The 20277-nt window shown below is 46.4% G+C and overlaps 1 protein-coding gene across 1 annotated transcript in view; it reads left to right on the top strand.

Moving 5' to 3' along the window:
• Positions 1–1313: 1313 nt before the first annotated feature.
• MTARC2 (mitochondrial amidoxime reducing component 2) overlaps positions 1314–20277 on the top strand; it is a 36775-nt gene continuing 17811 nt past the window's right edge. Inside the window, exons 1-4 of the mRNA XM_070474491.1 lie at positions 1314–1630; positions 9719–9892; positions 17422–17584; positions 18785–18925. Coding sequence (XP_070330592.1) covers positions 1359–1630; positions 9719–9892; positions 17422–17584; positions 18785–18925 — 750 coding nt within the window. The 5' untranslated portion in view covers positions 1314–1358. The remainder of the gene's footprint in view (positions 1631–9718; positions 9893–17421; positions 17585–18784; positions 18926–20277) is intronic.

The raw sequence follows: 20277 nt of genomic DNA, 5'->3' as shown, positions 1-20277 counted from the left end.
TGGTGAAGCCTTTTGAGTAAGGGCTCTGAAAGTGAGACAGGTTGTGACCTGGGACCTTTGCTGCAATGCTTGCTCCTGGACAAAGGTCTCCTGCAGCAACAAAATACAAAGAAACTACAAGGGACTAAAAATAGTTGTGTGCATGTGCAGTGGGGCAAAATTAGGAACAAGAAGATACAAAAAGACCCCAAACCCAGCAAAAGCAGGGGTCTACTTTTGCACCCTGCTTTTGCACTGTTCATGCGCCCTGCACCTAGGACCACCGAAGGGTGGGCAACCCACTTAAGCTACCCCTCCAGCTCTACCCCTGGATCCACCCCTGCCCTCACCCCACATAAGGAGTCAGCAGTCCCCCACTCCCCACCCCCTCAGGGAGCAAGGGAGGGAATCTGTTTCTTGTTTTTGCTTCCTGGTGCTGCAGTTCAAGTTCCAGCATAGCCTTGCCTGAATTTCTTGTCTCCCCGCTGCCTCTACTGGTTTCTACTGATTAAGGAGGCCCAGAGCAAAAGTCTGTAAACAAGGAAAGGAGGTGGGGATCCAGGGGCCAGTCCTCAGATATTGGCAGGAACAGAACACTGAAACCTCTTGGCAGCAGTGAGTTTTCTCAAGTAGGCATTTGAACTAGAAGCTGGGGTCATCCTCGGGGCTCAGCCTTATGCAGCAAGAAGCCATGGTGGAGTTTATCCACAGCATAGACGTTTCCACGGAACGGGTTATGGGCCCAAAGTTCAGCAGTTCTCAGAGCCATCTGCCAGTAGGAGCTTCTAAACGTTTATGTATTTTTTTTTTTCATTTATTTTTATTAGTTGGAGGCTAATTACTTCACAACATTGCAGTGGGTTTTGTCATACATTGACATGAATCAGCCATGGAGTTACAATGCTCCCTTCGACGTCCGCTTTCCCTGTTCGCTGGGCTCCAGTCACGCAGTTACGTGGGCAGTGCAGGAAGCCAAGAGGCCCTGGAGAGCGGGTGGAATGTGGGCGGGTGAGGGGTTGCGTCGCAGGCCACCAGGAAGACGGAGCAATAAAGCGACAGTGACCGGTCAGAGAGAGAGAGTGGGCAGCCAGGCCTCCGGCTTCGGTTTCCTGATCCCTGCTTCCCCCAGGGGCGTCTGAGCATCCCGGCCCGCTCTCTGTCTCCTGTCCCTCGGTTACCGCCGGGTCCTCGGCGCCGCAGTTAGGGGTCCCCTCCTTGCGCACAGCCAGTCCCGCCGCGTCGGCGCGCGAGAGTGCCAGGGCGGGTGACTGGACCAGCTCTGGCTCCGCCCTCTCGCCCGGAGCCCTGAGCGCCCGGCGCCCTCCTCACTCCAACGCTACCCCGTGTGTGCTCAGGCCGCCGCCCGCGATCGCTGGGTCATGGGCGCCGCCGGCTCCTCGGCTCTGGCCCGCCTGGGCCTCCCCGCGCCGCCCGGGCCCCGCTGGCTGGGGGTGGCCGCCCTGGGACTGGCCGCGGTGGCGCTGGGAGCCGTCGCCTGGCGCCGCGCGCGGCCCGGTCGGCGCCGGCGGCTGCAGCAGGTGGGCACGGTGAGCGAGCTGTGGATCTACCCGGTGAAGTCCTGCAAGGGGGTGTCGGTGGACGTGGCCGAGTGCACGGCCCTGGGGCTGCGCAGCGGCCACCTGCGGGACAGGTAGGGCCGGGCGCGGAAACAGCGCGGGACCTACCGGGGAGGGCCGGGGTGGGGGAGCTGGGGCTTGTCCCAGGGAAGGAGAACAGAGGTTTGCCGCGTGGCTTTCCTGGGCTGCTTGTTGGGTCATCTGCCTCTGATCTTGTAGCTGGAAAGGTCAAGTTCTTGTCTGGTTCAGATTTGGAAAGCTAGTGGAGGCAAGCTGTTAGCTGCGAGTTTCTGTGCCTGTAGGGCTCGGTGAGGCCAGACAACCCAAAAGGCTGGAGTTTGGAGCAGAGAAAACTTGATTGCAGGGCCATGCCAGGAGACTGGTGTCACAGACCTCCCCCAAACCTCTCCTGGAAAGGTTTTGACAAAGATTTTTTTTTTTAAATTTATCTTTATTTATTTGTTGGTCTGCACTGGGATCTCTGGCTGTGACCTGTGAACTACTAGTTGCAGCACGTGGGATTCAGCTCCCTGACCAGTGATCAGACCCCGGCCCCTGCACTGGGATCAGAGTCCCAGCCACTGAACCACCAGGGAAGTCCCCTGACAGAGCATTTTTAACGCCAGGTGAGGGGGTGTTGCAGGGTCAGAAATAAGATTCTGCACAATTCTCTAGACTGGCTTACAGTGAAGTATCATGGGAGGGTCACAGGAGTTAATGTTTTCATTCCTCAGGCTCCAGGAGGCCTGGAGCTGTGTACTCATGGTCATCTAGTAGTTAACATCTTCCATTTGGTGAGGGTTTTTATATCTGTAAAACAGCCCAGGAAATATGTATCAAATACTGTTATCTAGGTGTGCTGTAGTCCATGGATTTGCAAAGAGTTTGTACTTAGTCATTGAACAACAGGGTACTTCAGAGAGGACCTAAAGCAGAGATGGGGAGGGAGTGTCCTGGGAAAGCCCCACAAGGTCCTGCTTGCTTACAAAGTCTCTGTCCCTCCCTGGAGGAGAGGCTTTATAAAAACATGGGGTCTGATTGCTTATCTCCAAGGTTGCTGTTCTAAATTTTCTGATTCTTAGTATGAACACAATAGCAGAAAAATAAAATGTTCTTGGCACTCTTGGGTAGACGGGAGCAATGCTGAAACCAATGCTTGTTCAAGCACATTGGCCTTGCCAGGGCTGGTCCCTCACCATTTCCAATCCCCGGCGAAGGTTCCTGAGACATGCTGGAGGTTGGGGCCCTGAGCCATTGTAATACGTAATGAGCAGAGGTCAGTCTTCTGTTGGGGAGAGGAGATGGCAGGTGGACCGTGCGTGTAATACTTGCCACTAAAAGAATAGTGTGTCCCCTCCCCCAGAGGCAGAGTGGTCTTCAGTGAAGAACTTTAGGTAAAGTCCTTACCTACATAGGACCTGACACATCAGAATTTCATCCTCCTGCCTCAGAAAAGGTGCCCTGTCATTTTTCTCCCCCCAGAGATGAGCCTGCAGACATACTTGTGGACACAGAATGGTGCAGCTGAATAAGGGGAAGGCCATCTTGGCAGGTGTCAACTTAAAAAAAAAAATGCACAACATGAGTGTTAAGTTTTACCTGGGGCAAAATGAGGACTGCTGCCCAGGAGCCAGAACCTCAGATAGCTCTGAGAAACTGTTCCAAAGAGACAGGGAGGAAAGGTCAGTATGCATGTGATTTCAGGAAGAGGGAATACATGCAATCAAGCCCATCACCTTCAAGGATTTTAGTGGTTTTCCAAATATGAGGAGATACAAAAATCGGGCTCACAAAATTGGCTCCTGAAAACGCCTAACCATCTGAGGATCTGTCTTCTCAGTTTTTCCCAGAGCACCTCATTTCCGCTCTCCACCCTGAACTCCTTTCAGGAGGTGTTGAAGGTCAGCAGCTGCAGCAGCACATGCTTTAATCCTTGTAGAGGTAGATGGCCATTCCCTTGCCATGTGCCGATTGGTAGTTGAGACAGGGAAGGATTCCAAACCCTAGAAAGAGTGATCAAGGAAGAACAGAACCTTCTTTTTTGCTTCCTTAGGATGAAGATGCTTTGCTCTCTGGCTGGGATGGGTTAGCTGTGGTCCTGTGTCTAGAGGAGGGAGGTTTGCAGATTGGTCACTGTGGGAGCCTTCTAGCGGAGGATGTCTGCTGTCCTGAGTTCATTCCCGGGACGCATGTATTCTCTCTTTGCTGAAGATTGCTCTTCCCTTAAAGAAATGTGGGCTCCCACAGCATGGGAAAACTTCCGGTTGTTTTAGGAAAGTGTTGTGTGAAGTTCACAGGGGATTTTCCACCCCTTTCACCCCAGATTTCTAATCCTGGAGAGTTATTTATTTTTGGCTGTGCTGGGTCTTCATTCCTGCATGCGCTTTCTCTAGTTACGGTGAGCGGGGCTGCCCTTCCTTGCTGTATGTAGGGTTCTTGTTGCGATGCCTTCTCTTGAGGAGCGCAGGCTCTGGGTGTGCAGGCTCAGCAGTTGTGGCACACGGACTTTAGTTACTCCACATCCTGTGGAATCTTCCTGGACCAGGGCTGGAACGAACCCTTGGCCCCTGCACTGGCAGGTGGATTCCTATCCACTGTACCACCAGGGAAGTCCCTGGAGAGTTTTTTAAGACTGTAATATCCTGAGTTTCCCATCCCAGGCCTATGGAGTAGGAGTGAAACAAGCTTGTGTAGTGTGTGTCGACTTAAAAAATAGTCACAACCTACAAGTTGAGTTCTAAGTGGAGTTCTATTTGGCGGGAATTTTTAGGACCTCAAACCCAGGAGATAGCATCTCAAGTGACCCTGAGAGAACTGCTCTGAAGAGGCAGAAGAGAGGAGCCGGGTTATATAGGAGTTTTGCAACAGAGGGCAGGTAGTCAGTCTGATTGTCAAAAGTTTTTTGTAAATTAAAAAAAACTAGATATCCCAAGTTAAGGAATTTAGCGCTTTTCTGTTATGGGAAGATGCAAGAGTCTGAGCTCACTGAAATCATTCCTCTGACATGCACCATACCTATCTGGGGCCAGCATCCTATTTTCACACCCTGAGTTTCTCAGGGCTCACCAGCTTACAATGGAGGGCTGAAATTGCTGCTGGCTGATAAAGAACCTACCTGCCAATACAGGAGATGTAAGAGATACGGGTTCCATTCCTGGGTTGGGAAGATCCCCTAGAAAAGGGCAGACAACCCACTCCAGTATTCTTGGCTGGAGAATCCCATGGACAGAGGAGCCTGGTCTGCTAGAGTCCATAGGGTCACAAAGAGCTGGACACGATTGAAGCGACTTAGCACTCACGTGACATCCTTGTTTGCTGATATGGCAGGAAATACTCCACTTCTCAGGTGTGAAGGTCTCTCTAGGTGATTCTGATGCTATCTTTAGAGGGTTTTCTTTGGGACCATTAAGAAGAATCTGAGCTGATTCTAGTGTGAAGGGTTAGAAAAGCCTCCTGAAAAAAAAAAAGAAAAACCTCCTGATTGCTGGGTGGACTTGAGCCAGAGTGAAGACATAAACTCTCATGCTGCACATCCAGAGAAAAGGCACTGCTGCTCCCTTCTTCTTCACGTGAAGCACTGATGCTATTTCACAGAGATTCAGTGCTTGCCTGTGTGTCCGCTTTTCATCAGGAAGAACTATTGTTTCCCACTGCATGTTGCCACCACTTTGCTGTGACTGGCTTCCATGGAAAGAGAATATTTTTCCTTCGCTTTTCTGCCTCTGTGGACGTCTGAAAGTAGATGGAACTGTATCAGCGTTCCCTTGTTTTGAACAATATATGCTTGAGATGGGATAGCGTGGTGTGGAGACTGGGCTGAGGCAGGGGAAAGCAATGGAATACTTTTATTCGGTGGTTCATACTCAGCAGACACTGAACTAAGACCTTTCAACAGATAATATAATTTAAGCCTCATAGCAATCTTGTGGGCTAGATATTGGGTCCACTTTGCAAATAAAGAAATGGTATCAGAAAGGATGAGTATCTTACCTGAGATCACAGTGGTCTCGGTGAGGTGGCAGTAAAGTGAGATCTTAATTCCCTGCCCAGGAATTGAACCTGGGTAGCCTGAATGAGAATCAAGGATCTTAGCCACCAGGCCAGCAAGGGCTAGAGGCTAGAAGCTATTTTTCCCCTGGATCTTTGCCCCCAGTGAAAAACACACTTATCACAGAGGTAGAAATTACAAAGTTTATTATTAGCAATGTGGAGCAAAAGGGTGTAGGCAGCCCTCTTAATGAGCAGGAGCCCACCTATCTCTTCTCTCAGAAAATGCTAACAGTTTTAAGTATCCAGCCTGAAGCCCACTTCTTTGGGCCCCTGTGAAATGCAAACAGGAGGCCAGTTGTAACTATTTAACCTGGAGCCCATCTATCTCCTACAACAACAAGACCGCTATATGCTGGAGGGATTTGAACTCAGATCTCTGAGGGCAATATTCATGCCCTTGTTGTGAAACCAGTATGTGATTTACAAGGGCAAGGATCACACCAAGTCTCAGGAGACCTCCAGAGAAGTCACTTAACCTCTTCCAAGCCTGTTTTTCATTGGCTAAAGAGGTTGAATTTGATGATCTCCAAGTCCCTGTCTAATCTATATTTTATTTATTAGGCGATAACTGAAACTGGAAAAGAAACTGGAAAGAACTCTGCTATAACGCTATTATTCTCCCAACTTGAGATTTCCATCATGAAACTACAAAGAGTCTACGAAGGCAGGAAAAGGCCGCCTTGATTTATTTCCATTTTGAACTTGTGTCTTTGGAACTGTTCTCAGACACTGAGCGCTTCCTCTATAAGTGCTCTGGGCCTTCAATTTCTAGAGCTGTTCTAGTCAAAGCCTTTAATGTATCTGTGAGCGATGGGCCTGAGTGCCCTGAGCTTTGAGCTGGTTTCTAGACTGTCCAGCAAAACGCTGACACTGGCTGTTTGGCACAGATTCTGAGCTGTCCTCCTTCGCCGTATGTCTCTCCCATTGATAAATCCACTCCAGCCCTTTACAAAGCCAGCCCTTTATTTCTTCTGCACAGACTATCCCCTCTTGTGGTGGGGCTCCTGTTTTCCTACCTTTGCTGGCTCAGCCCTTCCCGCTTCCCAGGCCAGTCTGTCCATTTAGAAATGACACTTTCCATCTGTCTTGCGCTCTGCTCCCTGAACACTGCTGTGGGTCATTCAGGGCATCGCTGTTCCTTTGGAGACTTAGTTCTGGGCTCTGCAATGCTCTTCATGCTACACACTCGTGTTTTCTGTGTAAAACGAAGGTGCTGGCTTTCAGGGTTGCAGGTGAGGAGAAGTGGGTCATGATCAAATCCACACTGCAGACAGATCCTTTCTTGCCCGTCTGGCAGAGCAGAGGTCATTATTCACTCCTGGGCATCATTTGTGTGCCAGAGGTGAAAACTAACATCACTCCGGCTGCAGGGTAACGGGGTGGCTGATGTGTGTTGTCGACAGCACTTGGCATCCTCTGTTGTGATCGTCCTGCCCCAGTGTCAGGCTGCTTGCAAGTTGCCTCTTGCTCCATCCTTTGCAAGTTAGCACAGAACTTCCAGCCACCAGGGAAGTGTTGTTGTTCAGCTGCTAAATGGTGCCCGACTCTTTGCAACCACATGGACTGTAGCACGCCAGGCTTCCCTGTCCTTCACCATCCCCTGGAGTTTGCTCAAACTCATGTCCATTGAGTCATTGATGCCATCCAGTCAGTTCGGTCTCTGTCGCCCCCTTCTCCTCCTGCTCTCAATCTTTCCCAGCATCACAGGGCTGTGACAAGGTAGGCAGGAAAGCCCTGGGTCACAGAACCCACTCTCACCCCGCAGGTGAATGGGCTAGGGAACCCTGAAAGCCAAAGATGCCTGGGGAAAAAAAGGAGGCCTCCTCAGAGGGTTGGGGACCTAGTACTGCCCAGCATCCTCAGCTCCCGGGAGAGTAGCCACAGCAATTCCCAAAATGCCTTTGCTCTGTCACCATCGCCACTGCCACCGCTGTATCCTCGAAGCAGCACGCATGCCAGGGAGCTGGCTCAGGACCCAGCCCAGGTCTGCCGGCTTGGAGGCAGGTTCTCCAGCACTTGGACAGGGATAGGCTGTCTGAAGGGGAGGTTCAAGAGAGGAGACTCCCTGCCAGAGGCAGAGAGGGCAGAGACCTGGCTCACCAGGTTATCTCACCATTCCATCTGGCTCCAGGCATATTTTGAAATGTCTCCCTCATTCCAGCAGGGGCTGTCCTTTTTATCCTGCTCACGTGTGGGAGGCCTCAGCTTTCAGTGGTGGTTCACTCATCAGACTCTGCAGAGATCCTCACCCACTGCTCTTGTTCTGTCTAAAACAGTGACGTTGAAACTCATTTTCCCTAGGGGCGGCACACTTAGTAATCAAATCATATATGTGGTATAACCCAAAATATCAGTATATGCATTCCTATAGATAAGAGCATAACCGGCCTAACATTCCATTCTTCAGCTCACTCTGCACCCCACTCTCTCCCTGGATGTGATACACAGAGTGTGAAAGCTGAGCCCAGAACTGAGGGTGGGGTGGAGGGTGGGGACTGTCTAGAAGGTGAGTTCTTATCTAACACGTGATTTGGGTAAGTCATTTTTTTTCTCCAGCTTTACTGAGATAACTGAAATATAACATTGAGTAAGTTTCAGGTGTCCAATGTGATGATTAGATACACACATATATTGTGAAATGATTGCTGTAATAAGGCTAATGAATACATCCTTCACTGCACATAATTTGCATTTTGTTGCTGTTGTTATCATGAGAGGATTTGAAATTTTCTCTCTTCACAGTTTTCAAGTGTAAATACTGTATTATTAACTGTAGATGTCATAATGTACATTACAGACATCTTTTCCCCTTAGAGCTCAAAGTTTGTAACCTTTGACCACCTGAAGGTGGTCACATATTTCTCCCACCCCCAACCCATGGCAGCCACCAATCTCCTCTCCGTTACTTTCTTTTTAAAATATTTACTTATTTGGCTGCACCAGGTCTTAGCTGCGGCATGTGGGATCTGGTTCCCCTACCAGTGAGCAAACCTGGGCCCCTCACATTGGGAACGTGGAGTCTTAGCCACTGGACTGTCAGGGAAATGCCCTACTTTCTGTTTCGAGCAATTCCCAGCTTATTAGTTTTCACTTACAAGTGAGATTATACAGTATTTATCTTTCTCTGTCTGACTTACTTCACTTACTATTAATACCCTCAAATTTCATAGATGTTGTCAAAAATTGCAGAATTTCTTTCTTTTTATGGCTAAATAATATTCTACCATATAGACATACCACATTTTCTTTCTTTTTAAAAATGGTCCATGGGGGTCTCAAAGAATTGGACACAACTGAGTGACTGAGTACACATGTACAGACACGGCATTGGTTTACAGCGTTATGTAAGTTTTAATGCGTGCATGAAGAAGAAAGGCTGTTTACGGGTTTCCTGATCAAGGTCCACATGTCCCAGCAAGGTAAACCCAGCAGAGGCTGGTTTGCATCCACTGGAGTCACACACATTTAAGACCTTTGTCTAGAGCTTCAGTCCACCTGGACCAGTCGTCATTTGGTCACTGCCCTCTTGTTCCACAGCAGAAAGTCCTGGAAGACCTTTTGCTTTAACCAGGGAAGTCTCTGACCAAAACAAAGTTCCAAAGTGAGCAATGTATGAGCTCTAGTATAGAGGAGGGTCCTACACCAGCCTCACCAGGATTTTGGGGACTGGGGATTTTCATACATTGGCCAGATGCTCTTTTCCAGGGTTCCTTGTACCAAACAAACTCCTTTTGGGGTCAGAGGTAGCACCATCTCTTGGACCGGAAGAATTTGGCTAGACTTGGATATTGTCTAGAAATTGTTGGGTTCTGAGTGGGGGCAGAGGGAGTTTTGTTTTGTTTTTAATGTTCATTTGGTTGCTCCGAGTCTTAGTTGCAGCACCTGGGATCTTTAGTCGCTGCATGCGAACTCTTAGTTGCAGTGTGTGCGATCTAGTTCCCTGACTAGGGATCGAACCCAGGTCTTTTGCATTAGGAGCTTGAAGTCTCAGCCTCTGGACCACCAGGGAAGTCCCAGAGAGGGAGGGTTTCGATGAAATAGAAGGCTAGAGGGGAGCTTTGGAGTGGGTGGCAAAGGCTTTTCTGAGTGTGTCCTTGTTGGTTCCTTGGCAGGTTTTGGCTGGTGATAAAGGAAGACGGACACATGGTGACTGCCCGGCAGGAGCCTCGCCTTGTGTTGGTCTCCATCACCTCTGAGGACGACCGCCTGATCCTCAGGGCTCCAGGCATGGACCAGCTGGTTTTGCCGACCAAGCTGCATTCTTCAAACAAGGTCCATGACTGCAGGTACTCTGCTCTGGGGCTCCGGGGACCTGTGCCAGGACTCATTTCCATCTAGGCTCTCCCTGTGCTCCACCTTGCTGCACTTTGTCCAGTAGATGATGAGACTGGTACAGACATATTTAAGAGAAGTCTAGTCCATTTTGGGATCAAGCCAGTGGTCAAGTGTGAGTGGGTGAAATACAATACTGCATTAAGGATATTTAGATTTGTTTTCATCAGATATGGCAAGACATGCAGACACAGAAATGACTGTCATGAAGAAAGAAGTGTTTTTTTTTTTTAATATTCACACATGCTTAGAAACCAGAGGCCACATAGAAACCATGCAGGACCACATGGGGAAATACCGGAGTCTGCCAGGAGGCAGAGGGGGCAGGGGAACCTCCAAGAGTCTTTATTCTGCTTTCTGCACGATCTGGGAAAATTAGCCCTGCGGCACAGAGGCTGCCCTTTGTTGTCTGGTATCTGACCCTGGTGATTAGAGCAGGGGACTGTGGCCAGAGTGTAAAATGCAATGGGGGAGGTGGTTGGAGTGAGGACTTTGGATTGGCTGGTTTGCATCTGAAAGCCCAGTGTTTTACTATCTCTCTGAATTGGTTAGCCCTGGAAGGGGGCATTCCTTCAGCATCACCAAGTCCCAAGATATCAAAGCATTAAAAATAGAAAAAGTAATACAAATATAGAGAGGATACAGAGAGCCAGTCTTTAGGGTTTGTCTCCTTTTGTTCGCGTAGGACGGACTTCTATTCAGAATTGCCAGGCAGACAAGGGCGTTCATTAGTGGAGATGTTCCCGCCTGTATCTCTGGGTTGAATGATATGGATGCCAAGGCTTTTCCTGCTGACTCCGTGGCCCCTGAGACTGAGACTTAGGCACCTCATCGGGAGGTATGAGATTTGACCTCTGGCCAGACATGCACCTCAAGCCCCGGCTTCCTTTCAGTCTGTGGGACCCTTGCAGGGCCATCCAGTTGCATGACTTTTCAAGGTCTTGGCCTGTGCTAGCAGGGCGTCCTAGAGGCTTAGACACTTGTCATGGGTGCTCCCTTTGTGACCACCTGAGAATTCTCAGCCTGTGGAAATTGGAGAGCCTCAGAATGCCTGCTGTACCCTCATGGTGTGCTTTTATTAGCAGTGTCTGAACTGAAACCCATCACTCCAGGTTCTACAGTTTTGAAATCCTGAAGCAATCATTCACTGACTATAGTATTTCAGTTAATTATCTCAGTAAGTTTATGAGGCAGATATCATTACACTTTACAAATGAGGAGACCAAGCTCAGAAAAAGTGAAGGAGGTTCCTTAACACAGCCATAGAGACAGGGATGCAGTGTCATGGATTTGATTAACTTTCATTGTTACTTTCTTTAACCAGCTTTCCCTATTCACCCCGTGTGGTGTTATTTTATTTTTTAAGAGCGATTGTAGAGCAGTAGGGTTTCTTAATTATCATAAGGATTTATGAACGATTGATGTCTAAAAAGTCTAAATGTATTTTCAGGTAGGAGAAAGAAATGACTTCAAACCTGGACAGTCCAACAGAAGTTTTTTTTTCTTTATAACTGAAGTAATAGTTTCCTTTGAAGAAGAAATTTCTCTAGCTGGGTTTCATTCCGTTATGAGATATATCGACTACTGACAATATGATATAATTAAATATTTGATATGTGAGGAATCTACATAAAGTATGAAAATGAAAGTCGCTCAGTTGTGTCTGACTCTTTGCGACCCCATGGACTATACAGTCCGTGGAATTCTCCAGGCCTGAATGCTGGAGTGGGTAGCCTATCCCTTCTCCAGTGGATCTTCCCGACCCAGAAATCGAACCAGGGTCTCCTCCCTGCATTGCAGGCAGATTCTTCACCAACAGAGCTATCAGGGAAGCCCTACATAAAGCATATGTAAGTTATAAAACACGACATTGAAACAGACACCTGTAGCACCATACCCAACTTAGGAAATACAACATGAATAGATTTATTTCATGTACCTTCATGATGTCCTGCCCCTCAGAGAAACCAGGGTCCCCAATTTCTTTTTTTCCTGGTTCCTGCTACTCTTCTCTTTATATATGGATGTGCTCCTAGATAATATATGGTTAAGTTTTGCTTCAAGTTTATAAAATGTCATTACACAATATGTATTTTTCTGTAGCTGCCTGTTCTTTTCATCGTTGTAAGATTCATCTGTGCCTTGTGGCTGGAAGCTGTAGATGAGTTTTTTCACTGCTGTATAGTTTCCACTATATGACTTTGCTACAACTTCTTTATGTTCTTCTCCATTAACTCATGTCATTTTGCAGTTTTTTTCTAATATGAAAAATGTCCTAAGAACGTTTTTGTACATATCTTTAATTCTTTAGAGCATGAGTTTAGGAATAGAATTACTGAGTCATTGGGTATCTGCATGTTAATTTTGATAAGGAAATGCCTAATTGGTTCCCAAAATTGTACCAATTTACACCTCACCAGAGTAAGGGTTCATTGCCTTGTGTTCTCATCAATTAGATTTGTTACCAGTCCTCATCATCTGGCTTTTCTTATATTTTTAATTCTGCAGGTATCTTTAAAATGAATTAGATGGTAGCTCTTTGTAGTTTTAATTTGCATTCCTAGGCATTTCACTGAAATCTGGAGGCTAAATATTTTTTCTTTATAGTTATTGGTTCCTTGTATTCTTTTAGTCTATGAAATTATTTTTTATGTTTCATGCCCAAGTTTGCCCTATTGATGGGGAGTTCTTTAGGTTGGGTCAGATCTTTGATCAATTATAAGAGATGCAAAATCCTGCTTTGTGATTTATTTTTTTAATCTTTTTTATGGTATCTTCTGAAAAATAGACATTTTACATTTTATGATATTCAAATTAATTAATCTTTTGGGGGGGAATTAGCCCTTTTTTTGTGTCTTAATAAATATACTCCATTCCAAAGTTATAAAAAATTCTCCTACTATTCTTTTTCTAAAACTATTGAAGTTTTGCCTTTTCCACTTATGTTTCTGCATCTAGAGTTTATTTACTTATTTTTTACAGTTTATTTTTGATAGTGATTTGAGGTGGAAATTCAGTTTGATTTTCTTATACGATTATCAAGTGTTCCAATATTTTACTGAACAATCCATTTGTTTCCCAGTGATACATAATGCCACCTGCATCGTGGCATCTTAAGATCTTTGTTGTTGTTGTCCAGGTGCAAAGTAATGTCCAATTCTTGCAACACCATGGACTGCAGCCCGCCAGGCTCCTTTGTCCGTGGGATTTCCCAGGCAAGAATACTGGAGTGGGTTGCCATTTCCATGTCCAGGGGATCTTCCTGACCCAGGGATTGAACCTGCATCTCCTGCTTCTTTACCACTGAGCCACTTGCTTCTTTAGGAAGTATCAGTTATTTTCTGAGCTCTCTGTCCTTTGTATCCATTCTGTATCCATTCCTGATCCTATCCATCACTGTCTTAATTTCTTTAACTTTATGTCTTGATATCGAGTAAGATGAGTCTCCTCATTATTTTATCTTTCAAGTGTCTTGACTATCTTTGGACTTCACATTTTATTTTATTTTTTAATCAATGGGACATTGTTATTGTTTTTATTTTATCTTTTGGGCCTCACTGTGTGGCAGGCAGGATCTTGGTTCTCCAACCAGGGATCAAACCCATTACCACTGCAGTGAAAGTGCAGAGTCCTAACCACTGGACTGCCAAGGAATTTCTTCCTACAAATTTTAGAATCAGCTTGTCAAATTCCATGTAAAATCCTTTTGGGATTTGGATCAGAATTGCATTGAATTTGAGGCTCCATTTAGAGAAAATTGAAATGAATTTATGTATTTATTTAAAGAGTTCCTGATTCATAGCAGGCCCTTAAATAAATGATAGGTCTCACATAGTTATCATCTTTATTGTCGATAGCCTCCCTATCCATGAATGTGTTATCTTTTCTCCCTTATTTGTGTCTTATTTTATTTCTTTAACAAAATTTCATAATTTTCTCTATAATAGAATTGTACATCTCTTGTTAGATTGAGTCCCAGACATCTTATCTCTTTGTCCTATTTTAAATGACAATTAAATTTTTTTCTATTTATATTTGATAGTTTTTATTCTTTGATCATTAGTGAAACTTTCCTGTTAAACTGCCTAGATTTTCTTTGTAAAAGTCCGTTCAAGGTTTTATGTCTCCTCATTTAGTGAGTTGTTTTGCTTTGTGAATTAGTAGATCACTAACTTTGTTGTTGTTCAGTCCCTCGGTCGTGTCTGACTCTTTGTGACCCCATGGACTGCAGCACACCAGGCTTCCCTGTCTTTCACTACCTCCCAGAGTTTGCTCAAACTCATGTCCATTGAGTCGAGGATGCCATCCAACCATCTCATCCTCTGTCGTCCCCTTCTCCTCCTGCCTTCAGTCTTTCCCAGCATCAGGGTCTTTTCCAATGAGTTGGCTCTTTGTATCAACTGACCAAAGTATTGGGGCTTCAGCTTCAGCATCAGTCCTTCCGATGAATATTCAGAGTTGATTTCCTTCAACCCTGAACTAAATTAGATTTCTAACTAATGTAGTTCTGTTATGCTCACTCAGGGAGATGCGGTTCTTTCCTGTGGGGTGTTGATGATAGAACATTTCGTGTAGAAATATGGAAGAAAGTGAACTTTTCATAAAATTTGGAGAGAACTGCAGGAGGTGGAATGACAGAAGGGTAGAGTCTGCAGTAGGGAGGGGAGGGAGGAAGGATTAGTGGAGGAGTAACTTTCAGGGGCACTGGATAATTAGTTTTCCCCTGCCCCACTGGGTGCTCTCTGCTTCTCAAAGAGCCTGCACTAAGCTGACCTGAGTGGGTGGAAGTGTGTGCACTTAAACAGGAGGGCTGTCCTGAAGGGCTTGAAGGAAGCGCTCAGCCCAGGGAGCAGATCTGTATGGAGTAGCAGACTGGTGGAGGAGATTTTAGGGGAAAGGCTGAAAAAAGGCAGTGAGGGAGAGGACCATGAGAGGACCACGGGGTTGGAGCCAGGGATTAGTCAGAGGCTGAACAGTGGCTCCAAGAAGAGGGTTTAGAGAGAAGGCAAAGGGCCAAGAAACTTCAGAACTGCATGGAGATTTGCCAGGAGGTGGGGTGAGTGTAGCCGTCAGACAAGGTCTGTGGGTCTCAGAGAGCATCTCATGGTCCACCTCGGATTCCCTCACATACATCACCCCAGGGGCTTCAGATTGGAGGAGGCACTCACAGGGAAATGCAAACACCTCCCGTGGTAACTGAGGGCTGGGATCCCTTTAAGGGAATCAGTTTCCAGATCCTTGAATCTTATAGGTTCTCTCTCCAGCTGTGATGCTACCTGCAGGGGGCAGGTTCTCTTCTCCACCTCTCCTTGGTACAGATGAAAGGCTTGCCCATCCCTTGTCTTAGTAGAGAGCACTGCCCTGGGAGGGAAAACCCTGCTGGTATTGATACAGGAGAATGTTTCTAATGACGGGGGCAAAGTCATTCTACAAGATGGCGGTTCAAAGTCTGTCTTACACTAAAATGAAAGCACCTCTAGTCAAATTGTTGCTGATAAATTATTAAAAACACTTTTAATGAAAGATTACTAAGTGCCAAAGATCACAGAAGGATTCAAAGGATGAGTGGAATTATTATAAATCGACTTCTTTCATTCCATCTGTGAAGACAGTGAATCCTAAGAGTTCTCAACATAAGAAAAAAGGAACTTAAAAAAATATGAGATGAGGACTGCTAGCTAAACTTGTAATCATTTCACAATACATGTGAGTCAAGTCGTTATGCTTTATACCCTGAACTTAGGCAGTGCTGTGTGTCAATTATGTCTCAATAAAACTAAGAAAACATTTTTTTCCCTCTGGCTGCCCCAGGTGTGAAACTTCCTTAACCAGGGTTGGAACCCATGCCTCCTACAGCAGAAGCATGGCATCTTAACTACTGGACCACTGGGGCAGTCTTAGATTGGAAAAAATTTGAAAATAATTTTTAAAATGTGGGCCATAAAAGAAGTCCCTAACCATGTATTATTAAAAATAGTTTTAAAAAATAGCTATCAAACTACCCTGACATTTGAATTCCATTGCATGCTTTTAAAAGCATAATTTATATGCATTTATAATATTAAGGTATAACACATAAATTATGATATAATTTTACTTTAAATGTTAATATTTACAATCCAATGGAAATTTAATCTTTCATAACAAATTAAACTTATAAAAAATACAGATGGACCTAGAGAAAATCATACTAAATAAAGTCAGACAGTTCAGTTCAGTCGCTCAGTTGTGCCCGACTCTGTGACCCCATGAACCGAAGACAGAGGAAGACAAATATCATATGCTATCACATATATGTGAAATCTAAAAAATGATACAAATGAATCTATATACAAAACAGAAACAGAATCACAGACATAGAAAACAAACTTCTTATTTCCCAAGGGGAAAGTGAGGGAGAGAGGGAAAAATTAAGGGTATGAGAGGAACAGATGTGAACTACAATACATAAAATAGATAAACAGCAAGGATTTGCTGCATAAAATAGGGACACGCACAGTGCATGCCTGCTCAGGCATGTCTGACTCTTTGTGACCCACTGGGCTGTGGCCTGTCAGGCTTCTCTGTCTGTGGGCTTATCCAGATGGCAATATTGAATTGGGTTGCCATTTTCTCCTCCAGGGGATCTTTCTTACCCAGGAATTGAACCCAACTCTCTCTGCATTGGCAGGTGGATTCCTTATGGCTACTTGGGAAGCCCATAAAACAGGGAACTATATTCAATATCTTGTATAACTTGTAGTGGAAAATAACCTGAAAAAGTATATCTGTAACTCAATCACTTATATCTGAAACTAACACAATATTGTTAATCAACTATATTTCAGTTAAAAAAAAAAGAAGAAATCACATGTCAACTTGCAGTTCTGTGAGGGGTACATAGCTTTTTTGGGGGGGTATATAGCTTTTATCTTTTGAGATCACTCAAACACAAAATCCTCAAAGACCACTTCATTATCTGGTGGAGCCTGTGTCCACCTTGTGAAGCAGGTAATATATTACTATTTCCAATTTGTAACTGAGACAGAAGGTCAGAGGAGTTTAATGATTTGCTAAACGTCATAAGATTAGAGATGGCAGAGTTCCAGCTTGAACCAGGTCTACCAGAATCCAAGTTCAGGGTGCCTCTACCACACCATGGTCCCTCTCCCTTTCTGAAGCATCCTAAGTCCCTGCAACTCAGTGTGGTCCGTGGACCAGCAGCCTAGGCATCCCCAAGCTTGTTAGGAATGCAGAGCACCAGGCTTCAGCCCTGCCTCTTGAAACACAATCGGTATTTCAGCTTGTAACTGCATGAGTTATGAGCATCTGCCTAGTTCTTCCCTGCTCCCTCCCGCTCTGCCTCTGCCCAGTTTTGGCCCACGGACCACTCACTGGTCCCCCAGGACAGTCAGACCCCAGCAGCCCAGCTCTTCCACCTTGGCCCCACCACTCTGTGTGTTGATGTATGAATGTAACCCTCTGCTCTCCGTGACCTCTCCAGGGTGTTTGGTCTTGACACCCAGGGCAGGGACTGTGGCGACGAGGCTGCTCAGTGGTTCACCAACTTCTTGAAAACAGATGCTTTCAGGCTGGTTCAGTTTGAAAAGAACATGAAGGGAAGAGCGGCAAATGAAATGTTGCCTTCTTTGGACCAGAATTACCAGGTGAGCTTGCAGGTACCTGCCCTTCCCTTCCGGCTTCCTTCTGGGCCCACAAAGAGCCTCCCTTGGGGCCCCAGTTAGGAAGGACTGATGCTGAAGTTGAAGCTCCAATCCTTTGGCCACCTGATTCGAAGAACTGACTCACTGGAAAAGACCCTGATGCTGGGAAAGATTGAAGGCAGAAGGTGAAGGGGGATGACAAAGGATGAGATGGTTGGATGGCATCACCAACTCGATGGACATGAGTTTGAGCAAGCTCCATGCGTTGGTGATGGACATTGAAGCCTGCCGTGCTGCAGTCCATGGGGTTGCAAGGAGTTGGATACGACTGAGCAACTGAACTGAACAGAACTGAGGGATGACCCAGGGGGTACTGAGGGCGCTACCTGGACAGGTGTCGAGGACAGAGATGATGAGCTGGCAGGCCAAAGTGAGGTTTATGTACTTATGTGCTCAGTCATTCAGTCACGTCCGACTCTTTGTGACCCAATGGACTGTAGCCCATCAGGCTCCTCTGTCCATGAAGTTTTCTAAATCCAAGTCTTCTAAAATCACAGAAGCAGAGTTTATCCAAGTTCACCCTTCCCAACCAGTGGGGTGTGATCATTTCTGGTGTTTAAAAGGCACCTCACCTCCCCTGAGTCAGCTACAGCCCCCAAACCAGAGGTTTTGATTCTGCAGTGAGATGAGGCTCAAAATCCATCTCGGGGTGTCTCTCCCCATGACCTCTGAACTACAAGCTCCCTGAATGCAGGGGGTTTTATCTGCTGTTTTCATGCTATTTCCCCTCCTAGAACAGTGTCTGATGCATAGGTGGTGCTTATTAAATGCACGGGAGTGAATGGCGCAGCTAAAGGAAATCAGGGCTAGAGCAGAGCTGATTGGCAGCAGACCCTTCCCCTGTCTGGTGATGGCGGTGGGGATGCGGCAGGGGACTCACTGCTGGGCGGGCGTGAGGAACGAGAGATGGGGCTGCAGGGTAGCCTTGGCCCCGCTGCTTTCTGTGTGCACAGGGAGCCCCATCTGCGCCCCGGGGTGGGGGCAGGAACTCTCCTCGGGCGCTGACCTGGCCGTTTCCAAGCCCGCGGAGTCACCTCTCCCGCCTGGACACAGCTGTCCCCTTCTGCACTCAGGCGGGCTGGCTGCTGGGCCGAGCCCGTTCCCCGGGCGGCGAGAACTGACGGTGCCGTGTCCCTGGCGCAGGTGGCGTACCCGGACTGCAGCCCGGTCCTGATCCTGTCGGAAGCCTCCCTGGCCGATCTGAATACCAGGATGGAGAAGAAAGTGAAAATGAACAATTTCAGGCCAAATATCGTGGTGACAGGCTGCAATGCTTTTGAGGAGGTAAGCGTCTCTCTGCTTTTATCCATGATGTCTGGATGTGCTCCCGAGTCAGCGCCAAGTCGGACCCTCTGAGGCTGGCCAGGTTGGTGGTTTGAGAGACTCGCCCGCGTCTTGCGTGCAGAGGTTCACTTATTGCTGCCACTATCTCCTCGCTGGCCTCAGGGGGGCGCTGCTCACCCTTTACTGCTCTGGCCCCCGAGCCAGCAATCGGAACTCCCAAATTGTAGCAAGCCTGGGTCTAGACTGGGACATTCCTGGTGGGTCAGCGATAAAGAATTCGCCTGCAACGCAGGAGAGGCAGGGTTCATCTCTGGGTGGGGAAGATCCCCTGGAGAAAAAATTTGCAACTCTCTCTAGTACTCTTGCCTGGGAAATTACTTGGACAGAGAAGACTTGTGGGCTACAGTCCATGGGGTTGCAAAGAGTCAGATTGAGTAACAACAAGAATGGGACTAGGCTAGAGTGTATTTATAATCATAGCTCATAGATAGCTACAGGGAAGAAAAGATGAAGAGAACAGCCCATTTTTGTTCCTGTACCATCCAGGAGCGCTGGAAGATTTGAGACTTCTGAAAGCTCCAGACCCCAGAGTGGAGGCCAGGAGGATACAGGAGATGTACCTGTAAACCCAGACCTGGAAATGTGTCCCTCTGTGGCCTGAATTATCTCCCAGAGGACTCATATGCTCTGCTATGTGGTTGAAACTAGAAATTTTCACCCTCCAAAGACTCAGCTCCTTTTAGCCCTAAAAGGACAACCACATCAGCACCTTGTACCTGCTACCTGTATGTGAAATGTATATAGTTGTATGTTGCTCGGTAATAACAAGTACTAGGAATCTTAGTAAACATTGGGATTATATTATAAAGCTTAACTTAATAAGCACTGGAAATAACAGCAACCATTCATACATTGTTTACTGGGTGCCAGACACAGAATCAATGGATGGCTTCATGCAAATTACTCTATTTGTTCCTTAGAACAGTGCTGTGAAGTCTGTACTATTTTCTCCTTTTTATAAGGGAACAGAAGCTTGCAGGTGTTACATAACTTGTTAGGCATGGAAGTAGTGGCTTTGGATTAGAACCCAGGGCTAATCATGATTCCAATCAAGAGATCCCAAGAAGCTAATTCTTAGAGGATCTAACATACCTTCTCAATTCTTTGCTCCCTTGGGTGACCCCTGCAATCCTTTTGTGTGAGTAAACTGTGGCCCATTTGCTGGTAAATGTTGTTCTTTAGGATAAACCTTTGCATGGAGGCTAGTATAAATCCTTGTATGTGAAGGTACTTCATTTTATTTGATAATGAAAGGAATAACTAGGGTATACAGATGTTATCTACTTGTTGAT

The sequence above is a fragment of the Odocoileus virginianus genome, chromosome 11 (genome assembly GCF_023699985.2).
Source record: "Odocoileus virginianus isolate 20LAN1187 ecotype Illinois chromosome 11, Ovbor_1.2, whole genome shotgun sequence".
Taxonomy (NCBI): domain Eukaryota; kingdom Metazoa; phylum Chordata; class Mammalia; order Artiodactyla; family Cervidae; genus Odocoileus; species Odocoileus virginianus.
The sequence above is the reverse complement of the archived record's forward strand: the minus strand, read 5'-3'. Positions and strand labels throughout refer to the sequence as shown.